This window comes from Aulonocara stuartgranti (assembly GCF_965226115.1).
Source record: "Aulonocara stuartgranti genome assembly, chromosome: 20".
Taxonomy (NCBI): domain Eukaryota; kingdom Metazoa; phylum Chordata; class Actinopteri; order Cichliformes; family Cichlidae; genus Aulonocara; species Aulonocara stuartgranti.
The window spans coordinates 30,252,038-30,265,720 of record NC_138956.1 but is presented as its reverse complement, the minus strand read 5'-3'; the positions used below and the strand labels follow the sequence as shown (position 1 = coordinate 30,265,720).

The 13,683-nt window shown below is 41.2% G+C and overlaps 1 protein-coding gene across 2 annotated transcripts in view; it reads left to right on the top strand.

The window, feature by feature from the left end:
- The window catches only part of LOC309696979 (monocarboxylate transporter 1-like), a 38,549-nt gene extending 25,194 nt beyond the window's left edge, over positions 1–13,355 (top strand). For both annotated transcript variants that reach the window (XM_082518542.1, XM_082518541.1), the window contains exons 3-5: positions 9,801–9,944; positions 10,051–10,845; positions 10,984–13,355. In XM_082518542.1, the coding sequence (XP_082374668.1) occupies positions 9,801–9,944; positions 10,051–10,845; positions 10,984–11,261 (1,217 nt within the window). In that variant the 3' untranslated portion in view covers positions 11,262–13,355. The remainder of the gene's footprint in view (positions 1–9,800; positions 9,945–10,050; positions 10,846–10,983) is intronic.
- The last annotated feature ends 328 nt before the right edge of the window (positions 13,356–13,683 follow it).

Here is a 13,683-nt window from a genome sequence, read left to right as displayed (position 1 = left end):
GAGAAACAGGTTTACCTTTTAGGTGACATGAATGAGTTGAAGGGAAGTTATGAACTGTTTCTGAGAGACAAATAACACCAGGATCCTTTTTTATGTAGCTGACAGCTGGTAACTGTGCAGGGGCGGGTCTAGCAAAGTTTTGCCAGGGGGCCAGGTAGGGCATTAACAGGGAAAGGTGGGCACAAAGAAATACTTTTCTTTCTTATTCTCATTTAAAATACCTAGTTTTTATTAAATAATTATCTAAATCTTACAACCAAAGTTTTTATCTGACGTAAAATGTATAGAAATCATACATATACCAACAAGACTGTACATCACTGTCACAACAGGGTTTGTTTTCAGTCAAAGTCTTTATGGCTTTAATACCTGGTGGGTCGGTCTGTAGTAAAAATGCCCAATTTTTTTGTCCCAGTCCAGCCCTGCAGGTTAATACTGGCAGTGTCACCATGCCAGCTGACTGTATTTCATCATCAGGCAGTGTTGTTCTTTATCAATATTACCAAAGTTTACCATAAGGCAGCATAGAAAGTATTTACTTGCTTTCAGGTTTTATTCAAATGTTAGTCTTTTCAGTTGTTTCCCCACTTTTTTTCCTGTTTCAAAATCAAACACCAGTTTGTGAGAAGATTATCTTCTTTTTTTAACAGGCAGATAAAGTTTTACATTGGAACTGGCTAATTTGTCAATTGTTTGTTACAGATGTTCGTATTTTAATTTTCAAAAATGTTTTTGCCCAAAACATATGTGCAGTATATGTCAGTAAAAATACTATGCAAATATTGCTGTCCTTGAATGTTGAGTAAACACTGACAAAGCACTGATTGTATCTCTTGTACTTTATCAACGCAGTATCTAAAAACTTTGCACCGTAGTGGTTAAAATCTCATTCTAATAAGAGTTAAAAGTGCATTTGGTTATTAGGTTTATAGGGTTATTGAATTATGGTTAAGGGTTGGTAGAATTTTTTTTTTTAAACATTATCTGCCAATTAAATCTGCCACCCTTCTCCAAATCTGTGCCCCTACCTGGCCCCCCCAACAAAAATTTTCTAGACACGCCACTGGCTGTAGCTTCCTGAAGTGTTACTCGAGGATGCTACACTAATATACAACACACCTCCACACCTGGTGTTGCAAAGACTGGATTGCTTTGTGTTTATAGAAACACGTCCTTGTATCAGGTGCAAATGTTATGTTTTTGTGTAAACAGCAGAAATGGTGCTAATCAGATATGATTTGAACTCATGTCCTGGAGCTCAGTTAAATCTTTCATTCTAGTTTAGAGTTTATCATTTTAAACATTTGATGTACTTCCTATTATCCTTTAATTATGAGCCATTAACCTAATATGCATGCAGCACGGCCTCAAAAACGGGGCTTCCCCTTTCCCCCTTTTTATGCCATTCCACCGTTGGAACAAGTCACTCATTTCAGCTACCAGGAAAAGTCTGTCACTACCTGACAGAAGAACAAAACTGCAGCTGAGGTTTTAGTTTCCTGAAAGACTTCATATCTGATGGCAGGCAGACTGAGATAGTCAAACCAATATGTCAAGTTGACTACAATTTGCAGTCAACATTTAATTACATAGTTTATTAAGATAGACCTATATAACTTGGCTCTAATGGGGCTTCATCTGGATGACCCTGTAGTGTCCTGGCTTTGAGGCAGAGCAAGGGATGCTGGCAGTGAAACAGAATTATTGGAGCACTTTATTTTTATTTAATCTGTCATTGTTGGTTTAAACATTTATTGGCGCTTTCTTGGTTCTGCCTCTGTCTTTCGCCCAAAGTAAACATGCTCTCCATCCGTTACCACTCAAACTCTGAGTCATTCACAGCTTGAATAGCCCTCACTGAGCACTCAATGGGTGCCTTTGCATTTAAAAGAAAAAGGAAATCAAGCAGATGTTTGTTCTACTGTAACCCATTCAAAACCTAATGGAAAAAGAACACATTGTATTAATGACTGAATTCACCTCTCTCATAAGGGTTCATGCTGTGGTTTACTGGGTAAACGTAGGGATTACAATGGGCGATACATAAGCTTAGTGTAAATAAAATGAACTGAACAGCTCATAATACAAAAGAAATCTACGTGTATTTCAACATATCTGAAATTTTTCATTGCAAAGTTTTAACTGACTCTTTCATGAGGCTGTGAAAGTGCACTTTTGAAATGGGAGTTTCAAAGGTGACACTCGTATAGCTTTTTAAAAATCAGGATAATACCATCGATTTTAACACTTGACTCCAACATAAAGCCAGGATTTTCCAAATTCTGGCTTATAAAAATCTTCTGTGGGCTGTGTATTGGTGAAACTTCCACTTAAGCTGGAAAAAGCAGTAACATGCACACGGAAGTACCCCATGCATCACGTGACCTCATTTGGGTTATAAGTACGTGTTGATGACAATGGCTGGAGTTGGCGCTCTCCACTGGATTGCCCAGATGTTAATGTGGTGTTTGTTTATCTTATTTGGGGTCTAATTCTGGCTGAGATGTCTTAAGGCCATCAGTGACGCTAACTAGTGATATGAAAAGTACGTTTAACTCTTCAGCTGCATTTCCTAAAGCTGACAAAGGTTCAGTTGGCATGTATGAGGCTCATCTGCACAAACTCACTACTTTAGTTGAAAAGAACTAATTTCTAAAATAAACCCAGAAACGCAGCTTTACTTGACGTTAACATGAACATGCACTGAGTATCGACACTGGCTAGATGTCTTGGTGGCTCGTTGCTTGCTAAACTCAACACTTTGTACTAAAATCACGTTTGTGCTTGTTGAATAATCAGGGAACAAATCTGGTCATCAGAATAGTCATCTCAAGCTGCCTCTAAGCTGTGTATTCTTATAGCTCAGTGCTGCTTGGAGAGATTTTGCTAATTGCATGTTTAGATACATGTGTGTTTGAAATGAATGTGCCACCCATACTGCTGAGCAGTTCGAGATTTGTTTTTGGCTGCAGAGGAATCACCTTGAACTTCACAAGTCTTTGTAAATCTGAAAAGATGGACGTTACAGCAGTGTTATTTCTGGTAGTGTCTTCTGTCTCTTCTAGTTAGGCACCTCTGTCACTGCTGGGAATAGAGCTTTAAATTTAGGTATCCTGAAGTTGTCAGGACTAGAGGGTAGGGTAAGAACAATGTCCCATTAGGCCTGGCAGAAAGGGAAATCTGCAGAGCTGCTTTCTAGGACTTCCTCGACTGTCACGCATGTAAGAACACGATTGTCAGATGTGATCAGATTGTCTGATCTTTAACATACTAGGTCCAGGTTTACTACTAGCAAGTCCTGCTGCATGTTCTGTCCAGGCATCTTCATCATTTAAAGCACTCAGAGTATTTCCAGTAAATGCATCTTTAATGGGCTGTTTCCTGCTATCCTGTGAAAAAAGTCCTTGTACAAACACGACTAAACTATGAGTCTGCTCATTGGAAAGGAGCCTCCCCTTGGGCTTAATTACATATACATGAGATTGTTGAGACATATTTACAAAAAGACAGAAGTGGATTTTCAGGTTGGGCGGGATTTTCAGATCGAATTTCTTTGCTTTTCTTCTAAAGACAAAGTCGGAGAGACAGATAAAGAAGGACCTAAGTGTATTCTCTCACACACACACACACACACACACACACACACACACACACACACACACACACACACACACACACACACACACACACAGTCTGTGTTCGTTAGTACTTCATATTGCTGAGCTGTGTGCCAGTCTGCACTCTCTTTCTGCAGGTTAAGACTTTTATAAAACTACCGAGGGAGGAAATGATGGGAGGAGTGAAATTGCACAACAGGAGCCAGCTGGTGAAATGTATTCCCCCAAATATTGAAATGTTCCTCCTTTCTTGCTTCACAATTCACAGATCACCAGTTCCTGGAGTCGTTGTACTAAATGAGAGGAGCTGAAAGACTGTAGGTTTAGGTTACCGCAACCATTTTACTCACCGACTGGTTTACACATGAGGCAAGGCACGTACACACACCGGCTTCCACAAAAGGAGGGGGGGAAAAACCACACCACACACGAGTCATGCACAACGTCACTGAAAGCTGAGTAACAGTGTGAACAAATAAATGCGCAGGATGTTTTGTACGTAGGTAAGAGTGAGACAATCATAAAGGGAGACTATTTAACACCCACAAACTTCCCTTTTAACCAGAAACCAAAGACGAGTCAAGCATCACGTACTGAAATTAAAACCACCAACATATTCTAAGTGATTCCCTCAAAGTTGTCATTTGGCAGTAGAAAGTAATATTTCAGCAGCCGGCCACAAGTTTAGCCAAAAGTGTTGGAATATTTGTGTTTAACAGGGAACAGGATCCAAGACTTAGTGTTTACGAAAAATGAAGAATTAGTGTATGTAATGTAATGTTGTGTACCAGCAAGTGTATAACTCAGGATCAGATGCATTAAAACAAAAGAATAGTCATTTTTTTGCTGTGTTCCAGCAGCAGATCGGTTTAACATGGTGTAAAAGGAGCAGCTGTATTAAAGCATTAGGCAAAATGCAGGTGAGTTTCACTTGCATTCTGCCCTACTGCTTTCAAAGTCACACCATGTGGTGCATAAAAAGGTCACAGCTGCTGACAGAATGATGGCAAAAGGCCAGGCATTGGTTAAAACGGGTTTGTTTTGTATTAAACTGTCTGATGTAATGTTTTTTTTTTCCAGGCTTAGATTTACACATGCAAAAAACAGTCAGTCCATGTACAACAAGGGGCAATTAATCCAGAGACGGGAAACTCTGAATGCAATTACAGGTCATTCTTCAGCTCTGGTTAAACATCTTTGGGTTTACTTGATGTACTATTGGTGCATTTTAAACATACCAACAACAAAGTAGTACAAATGACTTCATATCTTTGAGAATCTTCTCACAAAGATCATTATTTGACCCAGAAACTGCCATTTAACCACTGACTCCTCACTAGTTTGTATGTTACACCAGTAGAGCTGTTTTTGGCCATAGACCACACCCAAACACTGTAGTGTACTTAGGTTAGGAGAGGTCATGTGGTCACTGAGCTGGAAGCTTGAGCTGGACTGTCCTCTCTCAGTGAATGACGCTATAGGTTTTTCATTAAACCTCTTATTGGGATATAATTTTTATTGAAACTTGTCTCTAGCAGTTATATAAATAAGAGCATGTAAAATAAGTGGGTTGAACTTGGCACCCTGCTCACACTGAAATCTGGTCCATCTCGGTTTGTTTTAAAAGGGTCAGTTTTTACCCAAACTCGGTTTTGTTCCTTCAGCCGAAAGGAAAACGTGATCGAAGGTCCCAGACGAGATGAATGTGACTTTCACGGTCGTGAGTGAAGAGGTTTTTTTTTTTTTTTTGTTTGTTTTGTTTTTAAATCTTTTGTAAAACTTTCCATATTTCCCTTGTCAGGAATAAAGATTTCAGAGAGCCATGATTAGTTTTACTCATGAAAACATTGCTAATAACCCCCGCTCTTCCTGGTGTTCACACTCGCTATGTGATGCTTTGAGGGCATTTTTAGTGTGAAGGTCAGATAGACTTAGTCAAAACATCTTTAATCATAGCTGTGAAATAATCTTTCCTGACATTGAACCCCACTAATGTGTGTGTGTGTGGGGTTTGTTTTGGGGTTTTTTCTTCCCAGAAACCACACGAAATACCCTCTTTGTAAATGCAGTAAACAGATTTTCATTGATTTAGCAGTAGCTTTGGGAGATTTGGCTGTTTGAGCAATGTCAATAGCCCTGTGTACACCAGCTCTTTATGTCTGATTGACTCAGTCTAAATGGGATCCTGTTCTTTTGTTAAATGTTTAAAAGTTCAACCCACATCTTTCCCAAGGTTTGTACTTTCTCATACATGATTTCTTTTGCCTGCTGCTTTAAAGAAAGTAGAGCATGGAATTAAAGGCTAGTTAAGAAAGCAGAAAAGTTGTCTTTCTGGGAGGAACTGTTATAAGTGGCGATGTGCACGATGAGTTCTTGTTGTAAAGTTGTTTTTCAACTGGAACTGTTACTGAGGTTACAGACCTCATGTATTAAACGATATGAAAGGCTTCAGATAAAACTCTGCACAAAATGAAAATTTGAGAGGATGAAGGGAAATCAAACACGATGCTTACAGAGCCTTAGTTTTTGTGTTCTCATTCTGTGTATCAGTATTCTCTCATAAAAGAATACCGTGAGGTTCACGCAGAAGCATCTGTTTCTATGAAGAAGTGCTCTTTGTAGAGCTGTAGAATTGGGTCCCTTTAAAGAAAGCCATCTGATTTTTATAAAAACAACAAATGCATATATTAATACAGGAAAAGTTTGCATACAATTGTTTGGCAGAAGCAGTTTGGGAAACCCAGGCAAGAGGATTATTGATCCTGATTTTTGTAATCCTTACAGCTTTAGACGTGTAGCGGAGCTGCAAACAAAAACACGTTCGCTAACTTTGTCGTCAGGAATTCCAGGATTTTAGGTGGCGGGGTGGGGAAAGGGGGCTTTTTATGTGGCCCGTGTGTAATTCCGGTCACAAACCTCATGATGAGTAGGCGCACGGATACAGGACGTCTCTTTCTGACTTATCTTGTGATCTAAGGACTTTTCTGAGTCAGTAGGAGGAAAAAGAGCCTGTGTCTGAAGAAGGGATGAGTGGGAATTGGTGCTTATTGTGCTGCACTAAGAGCAGAGGCTCTTTAGTGTCTTGATGTTTTAGAGCAAAAAGAGTTTGAAGTTCACTTTTGGTCACCAAACACAAACAATGTTTTATTGTCCATTTTTATTCCTGTTGACACTGCTGGCAATTTGTTTTGTTTTTCTCTTGCATTCATTCATATTGGCTTCCAGTGTTAGAAAATGAGTGTTTTTCTGTTACAAACCCTGCTGTGCTGTGGCTTCGGATGAGCATTGAACAATGAGTGATAAAATATGCACTGAAACGGCAGTTTCATTGCCAGATTGTCTGTATATTTTTAGCTTTGGCCTAGAGTAGTTTTGCATGAGTCAGTGTCATAAATAAAACCGATTTAGCTTATAGTGAGCTTTGGAGCAACTCCTCAGTTCTTCTTCTGCCTGAATCAAGTTGTTGTAGATGTTTTGAATGTGATGGTCATACTGAGCTTTAAAACAATTTATTTATTTTTTAAAAAAAGGATTCATTTAATGCAGGCCAGATGGAGGGACGTTGATTTGTGAGTAATGTGGCTGGTGGAGAAATGTGATGCAGTAGAACTGTTGGGGCAAATCCAATCAGCTGTTTCTTCTGCAGTTTTCTTTTTGCCACGGAGTCTGATCAGTCGTTGTTTAATGAAACAAATGAAATTAAGACATGCTAGCGCTCTGTTATTGGGATGCTTTTATTTAAATAAATCTAGTCCTGGACTGAAGCAGAAGGGTCGGTGCTAAAATTAGATGCTTGCACACCTGACTGCTCTCTGCTTGTGGATGCTGTGTCAGAGTGGAGATGAGGACAAGTCTTTGTGGTGTCACAGGGAGAAAGGGAGCAAATGAAGGAGGGGGAGAAGGGATCATTTATATAATATCTGAGAACACTGCTCTCTGTGCTTTGCCAGCAAACACTGTCAGGAGTTGTTTATGTGCAGCCTGTGTGCTGAGGGTTTGTACTTATTCCTGTCTTTGTGCAGTTTCACTTCAGTTTACCGTGAAGCTCCAACAAGCTCTGACAGCAGGCACAAGTCTTTGTTTTAAGCACAGCACGACTTTACCCGTTTGACTCAAACGTGGAAACCCACCACCCTGAACATGGCAGCCTGCCCAGCTTGGGCTTTGTGCCAGCCGGTCAGACCCTCAGTCGGGGACAGACACAACACAGAAGCGAGCTGTCCGAGACAGAGGTATTTAGACGGTGCATGAGTAAGTGCTCGTGCAGCCAGAGCGCCCTCGGTCTTTGTGGCCTTCTGCCCAGTTTGAAGGGCAAAGCCACCGTGGTCTACGTGAAGGACCCAGGCCGAGTGAAATGGAAATGGCTGCTGGCTAAGTGCACTTGAGTCTTTGAGTCTTCTAAAATCATGAATATTTAAAGACTCTATTTTTGTCCTCCTCTCTCTGTCCTCTTGGAGCTTATTGTTGGACATGATTACAAATTATTTATTGATGACTGCAGGATTTCAAAAATATTGCTGTGGAACACGTTGTGATAAATGTCTGGTTGGGATGCTGTGGAGTCACCTTAGGTTCCCTATTGATGAGCCATGACTATCCTGATGTTTATCCCTAATCAGCCGTGACGGCTGTCTTTCAGTGTCCGTCCCTCCTTAGGAAGGAGGAGCCAACCAGCTCCTTTGGGGTTGAAAAAGCTCACTGTCCTTGTGTTAGTCAGCCTCACAGATGTAAAGGATGTGCTGGTTTTGAAACCAAGATGCACCACTTTGACCGTGCAGCTTTCAGAAATGTCTTATCTTAACTTCAGGGAGCTAATACCAGAATTAAGTTAACTAATGCTGTACCTGAAGTGTGAGGGGAAACGACTGAGTCATGGTTGGTACATAAGGGTCGACTTAAATGCACCTCTCACACCTTTAATAATGAAATGAACCCAAGGGAAAACGCACAAGTGGCGAAACTGCACTTTAGTCTTCACTGGGAGTCAGACCAGATGTGAGTGGAAACTTGGAAATGTTTCTAATTTGTAATTGGTCACCATTAATCTTATCTTTCTCCTGACTGGTGTAAACCCCAAAGATATTTGGTTTACATTATAGAAAACAAAATGCTGTACGAGCAGTAACTGTAGGCTCATGTGCAGGCCTTCAGTTTGTATTCGTATCCAGCAGAGCCAGTGTTCACTGTCAGCCTGGATCCATGTGAAGGCCCATTCATAGCGAGCCTGGCAGGCAGGCGGAGACACGTGGGCCTCCTCTGCCTGGCTCCCTTCTCCTCCTCCTCACCCATTTCTTTCCCGTCTCACTCCTTCCTCCCCTCTTTCTCTAGTGAACATCTTATAACTCTTGCTGTTATGCAAGCATTGTCCCAGTTTTTCATTTGTGCTGTCATAGCACCACCTGTTGGTGAATCTGCTCTCCAGTCTGTCTGTAATTCTTAAGGTCTTAAAAGCATTGAATCCATGTCTGTAAGATGCCCTAAATTTAATTTACACTTTTTTTTTTGAGTATTTACTCTTTGATGGTGTAGATGTGGCATAAACTTGAGACACATGTTTGAGTGGGTGGTGTTACCAGAGGCAGTCCGTCACGCAGTTATTAAAAGTAGTATTTCATGTCAGGAGCTCAACAAATATAAATTAGATTAACTTCTGCCAATTATCTGGCTTCTGGTCATTCTAACTGATTTAAAGGGGATTTAATCGTATTAAACACGAGTTAAAATATCAGTAAACAGATTTTCAGTTTCCTGCTGGTTTTTATCATGAAATGGTTTCAAGTTGTTTTCAGTGCAGCATAAAAAGGTGGAATTCCTAATAATCCTAATAGCAACTCAAGGAGACATCTTAAGTACCTCATTTTATTTAAACCAAAGATTAAATCTCATGTATGTATAAATAAATAAAAGAAGGAAAATACCGTAGTTAGTTCTGACATGGTAGAAGAAAAGAAAATTTGTACTTAAGCTCAAAAACTGGGTGGAATTAAACTGGCACGGATCAAAAAGTGTATATTCTTCTTCTTTGGTGAAAAATGGGAAATTGCTGAACCAGCTTGTTAGTCCTCCCTGCTGTGCTGGCTGCAAAATATTGGCCACAGATGTACTTTAAATATTTAACTCTGTTCTTCTATCACTCTACTTGGTGATGGTTCTCTTTCTTACCGTTCTCTTGTTCCTCTCCAGGTCCAATCAGCAGCATCCTCGTGAATAAATTCGGCAGCCGACCGATCATCATCCTCGGCGGTTGTCTGTCAGGGTCTGGTCTGGTTGCAGCTTCTTTTTGCAACACGGTGCAGCAGCTGTACTTCTTCATTGGAGTAATTGGAGGTTTGTTTTTCATCAGTTTTCTTGAGTAAATCCTCAAAATGACACTTTCTTTTGATGGCTGAGTTTTGTTTTCTTGTTAATGTTGTTTCTGTGCCCTCGTTTCCAGGTTTGGGTCTGGCCTTCAACTTGAATCCGGCGCTCACTATGATCGGTAAATACTTCTACAAGCGCCGGCCCATCGCCAACGGCATCGCCATGGCGGGCAGCCCCGTGTTTCTGTCGACCTTGGCTCCCTTCAACTCCTGGCTGTACGATGAGTTTGGGTGGAGAGGCAGCTTCCTCATCCTCGGTGGACTCCTGCTCAACTGCTGCGTGGCCGGGTCGCTAATGCGTCCCATCGGCCCCAAACCTCAGCCGCCCAAAGTGGAGGCGGTGGAAGCAGGGCAGCCTCAGCCCAAGAGGACGGTGCTGCAGAAAATCAACTCCTTCATCGACTTGACGCTCTTCAAGCACCGCGGCTTCCTGCTCTACCTGCTGGGCAACTTCGTCATGTTCTTTGGTCTCTTTTCTCCGCTCGTCTTCCTCTCCAATTACGCCAAGAGTAAGGACATCAGCAAAGAAAAGGCGGCCTTCCTTCTGTCAGTGCTGGCGTTCATCGACATGTTTGCTCGGCCCTCAATGGGCTTTCTGGCGAACACCAAATGGGTCCGGCCCAGGATCCAGTACTACTTTGCTGCATCCGTCCTGTACAACGGTGTGTGTCACGTGCTGGCGCCGATTTCAAAAGACTACTCGGGATTTGTGGTCTACGCTATCTTCTTTGGCTTTGGTTTTGGCTGGCTGAGTTCTGTGCTGTTTGAGACGCTGATGGACCTGGTGGGGGCTCAGAGGTTTTCTTCAGCTGTGGGTTTGGTCACCATCGTGGAGTGTGGGCCGGTGCTGTTGGGCCCACCACTGACAGGTAAGACATCCCAGGGAGAGGGAGGGTGGAGATTTGGGCTGTTATAAAACTTGATGTCAAAGATTATCGGTGTAATAATTGTTAAAATGTTGACGCAGATCATAAAATCTGAATCTCCTTTCTTTTGCCCACCTCCAGGCAGCTTCTATAACTACTACCAACACTATGACTTCACCTACATCACCTGCGGCATCGTCCTCATTATAGGAAGCATCTTCCTCTTTGTGGGAATGGGCATCAACTACCACATGTTAGACCGAGAAAAGAAAGCGGAGGAGCAAAAAGAGAGGGAGGAGCCCAAAGAGGAGCATGCTGCCATGCTGCCGCCTTCTTCTCCGGCAAAATCGAGCGAGGATGGCGTACCAGCAGCTGTCACAATGGACGAAGTCTCCAGGATGGATGAGGACACAGTGTAAACGGACAAACTTGAGAAGAAATGAACACGCACGAGAGCTGCAGTTACAACCACACAGCATCTTTATAGAGAATAATCCCTTTTTACACCACCCTGAAGCCATAGAAACCGCTCCATGATTAAAACCAGAGGCCTGCTGCGGTGACGCTGATGTGAATCTGCGCTCGGCCTCATTCAGACCTCCGGTTTTTGGTCTTTGACGTGCCTTTTTGGTGAACTGAGAGCGTTCCAGGCGGTGCTGCTTGCATAAACACCAGATAGACGCACAGCAGACGGAGTGACTGTAACCATCCCGGAAAGTAACGAGGACTTTGTCTCAGGGTCTCAAGCTGTCACAAAGGTTCAGGGCCTCGTGCGCACACTTTTTAACTTTTTTTTTTTTAATAAGTCACCATACATGTTACAATACAGAAATTTCTCCCTCGTGTTCTGCACAATCACTTCACTGCTCAAGGGCTGGATGTAAGCACTCGCATCCACATTGTTAATCATAATATTAGTTAGGATTTTTTTTTAATTAATTAAAAAAATATGGGGTAAAAAGTAGTTCACTACAACACAGGGAAAAGTTAAGGTTCTTCTTTTTAACATTTTAGGAATGTAGAATAACAAATATCAGTTTTCCTGTTTGTGGAAAATCAGGAAGCTGTAATGTAGGAATCTTCTGAGCGGTATGAAACTAGGTCAGGATGCAGGTATGGAGGCAGAAATGTGGAATTTCAGAGCAGCTCTGATCTTTTATTGAACTGATGAAGATTATGAACATCATCGGAACAGGTCACACAGACGGGCTCCAACCCTGCTGATGCATCCACCACGTGAGCTGCAGGCTGGGTTGGGTAATAAACGGCACCACACGTTGGTGCGTGTGAGGGGGTGAAGCTGTGCGGAGTAGATGGATGGTTGGGTGGCTTCTGTGTGCTCTGAACATTGTTACAAAAATGTTTTTTTTTTTTTATGTAATTTTTGGGGCGCAGAACAACACATTTGTGGTATTTGAATAGTGAAAACGGTTTAGTTCAGTTTCTACAAATCCCTACAAAAAAAGTAAAATATTTTAGCTTTCAGGAAACGACAATCTAACGAGGTCCTTTTTATAGAGTTTAATGTATTTGGATCAGTGGCGACGTGAGTGAGTGAGGTGTGTTTGTGTTCCAGCAGGTAGGTTTAAAGTTTGGGGGGATTTTGTCATTTCATTCATTGTAAGTTCAGTCAGTTTGTGAAGTGTACAGAATTACTCATATCAGGAGGACAGATTTAACCGAGTGAATTAACGGGGCTGAAAGCTGAGAACGTGTTGGGAGAGGGACTAACACGGTTATCATCTTTGTTTTCATCACGTTGAGAGTAACAGAAATATTGCACATGACCAGCTTTAGAATCGGATAAAGTCCCTGCCCACATGAGACGTTTCCACGGTCGCCCGAGCATTTCCTTCCTCACAGAGGAAAGCTTCCGATTGGGCGACAGATTTTACGTTTCCCTTTCAGTAGGAATGGATACTTATTATGTTATTATGTATTTTGGTGACTAAATATGACCAAATGTTAGTATTCAAAGTGATTAATTACAAAGTGTGAATTTGTTTCTTCATGTGTATTTTTGTAAAGGTACTACTGGTACCAATGGGGAAACTGGTCTCTCTCCTCGCTGAAGTATCCACCTGTTCAACAGGTTCATATTTCAGGGGAAAGAGCATCTGCTGCATCGGTACGGCCACATTCGACTGCTCCAAACCCTGATTTTTTTTCTCCGTTAAAAAATAAATAAAAACAAAAAACTGACCTTCATGAACTTGTTGGTAATCGATAAACTGTTATTCTAGGTTTTATTTTCTGAATTATGGTCATTTCAAATTTAAAGTTGTTCTACTTTCAGGATGAGCGTTTTGTGAAGTGACACACTGAAAGGAGGCGATACTGTTTCATTTAAACTGGGTTTTAAAACGGTATTATAATAGTCGCCTTTTTTAGTGTTTTTATAAAGCGGACAAAACTTTAGTTTCTGTAATATTTTTTCTTTTACTTGCTGTGGATTTTTTTATGTGTGTTCTTATTATTTTGAGTGTTGAGAATAAACAGTTTTTAAAATGAAACCTGTTGTATTGATTCTGTAACTTAAAAATAAAGCTTTTTTTTTTTCAAAATTAGCAGAAAAACTGTACATTTACAGTCATTACACATGTCTAACATTTTTATATAAAACTTAAATTCTTGCACTCAAATCCTGAAAAGGAGGCATCTCTATATACTTGAAGCTACCACAGCAAGCAAATACTTACAGAAGCTTGACGAGAGAGAAACGTGAAACTCGATGACAAATTCACACTCGCTGGACATTTCATTAGGTACACCTTGCTAGTACAGGGTTAGACTTCCTTGATTCTTCATGGCACATCTGTTATCTGTTGGCTTGAGATCAAG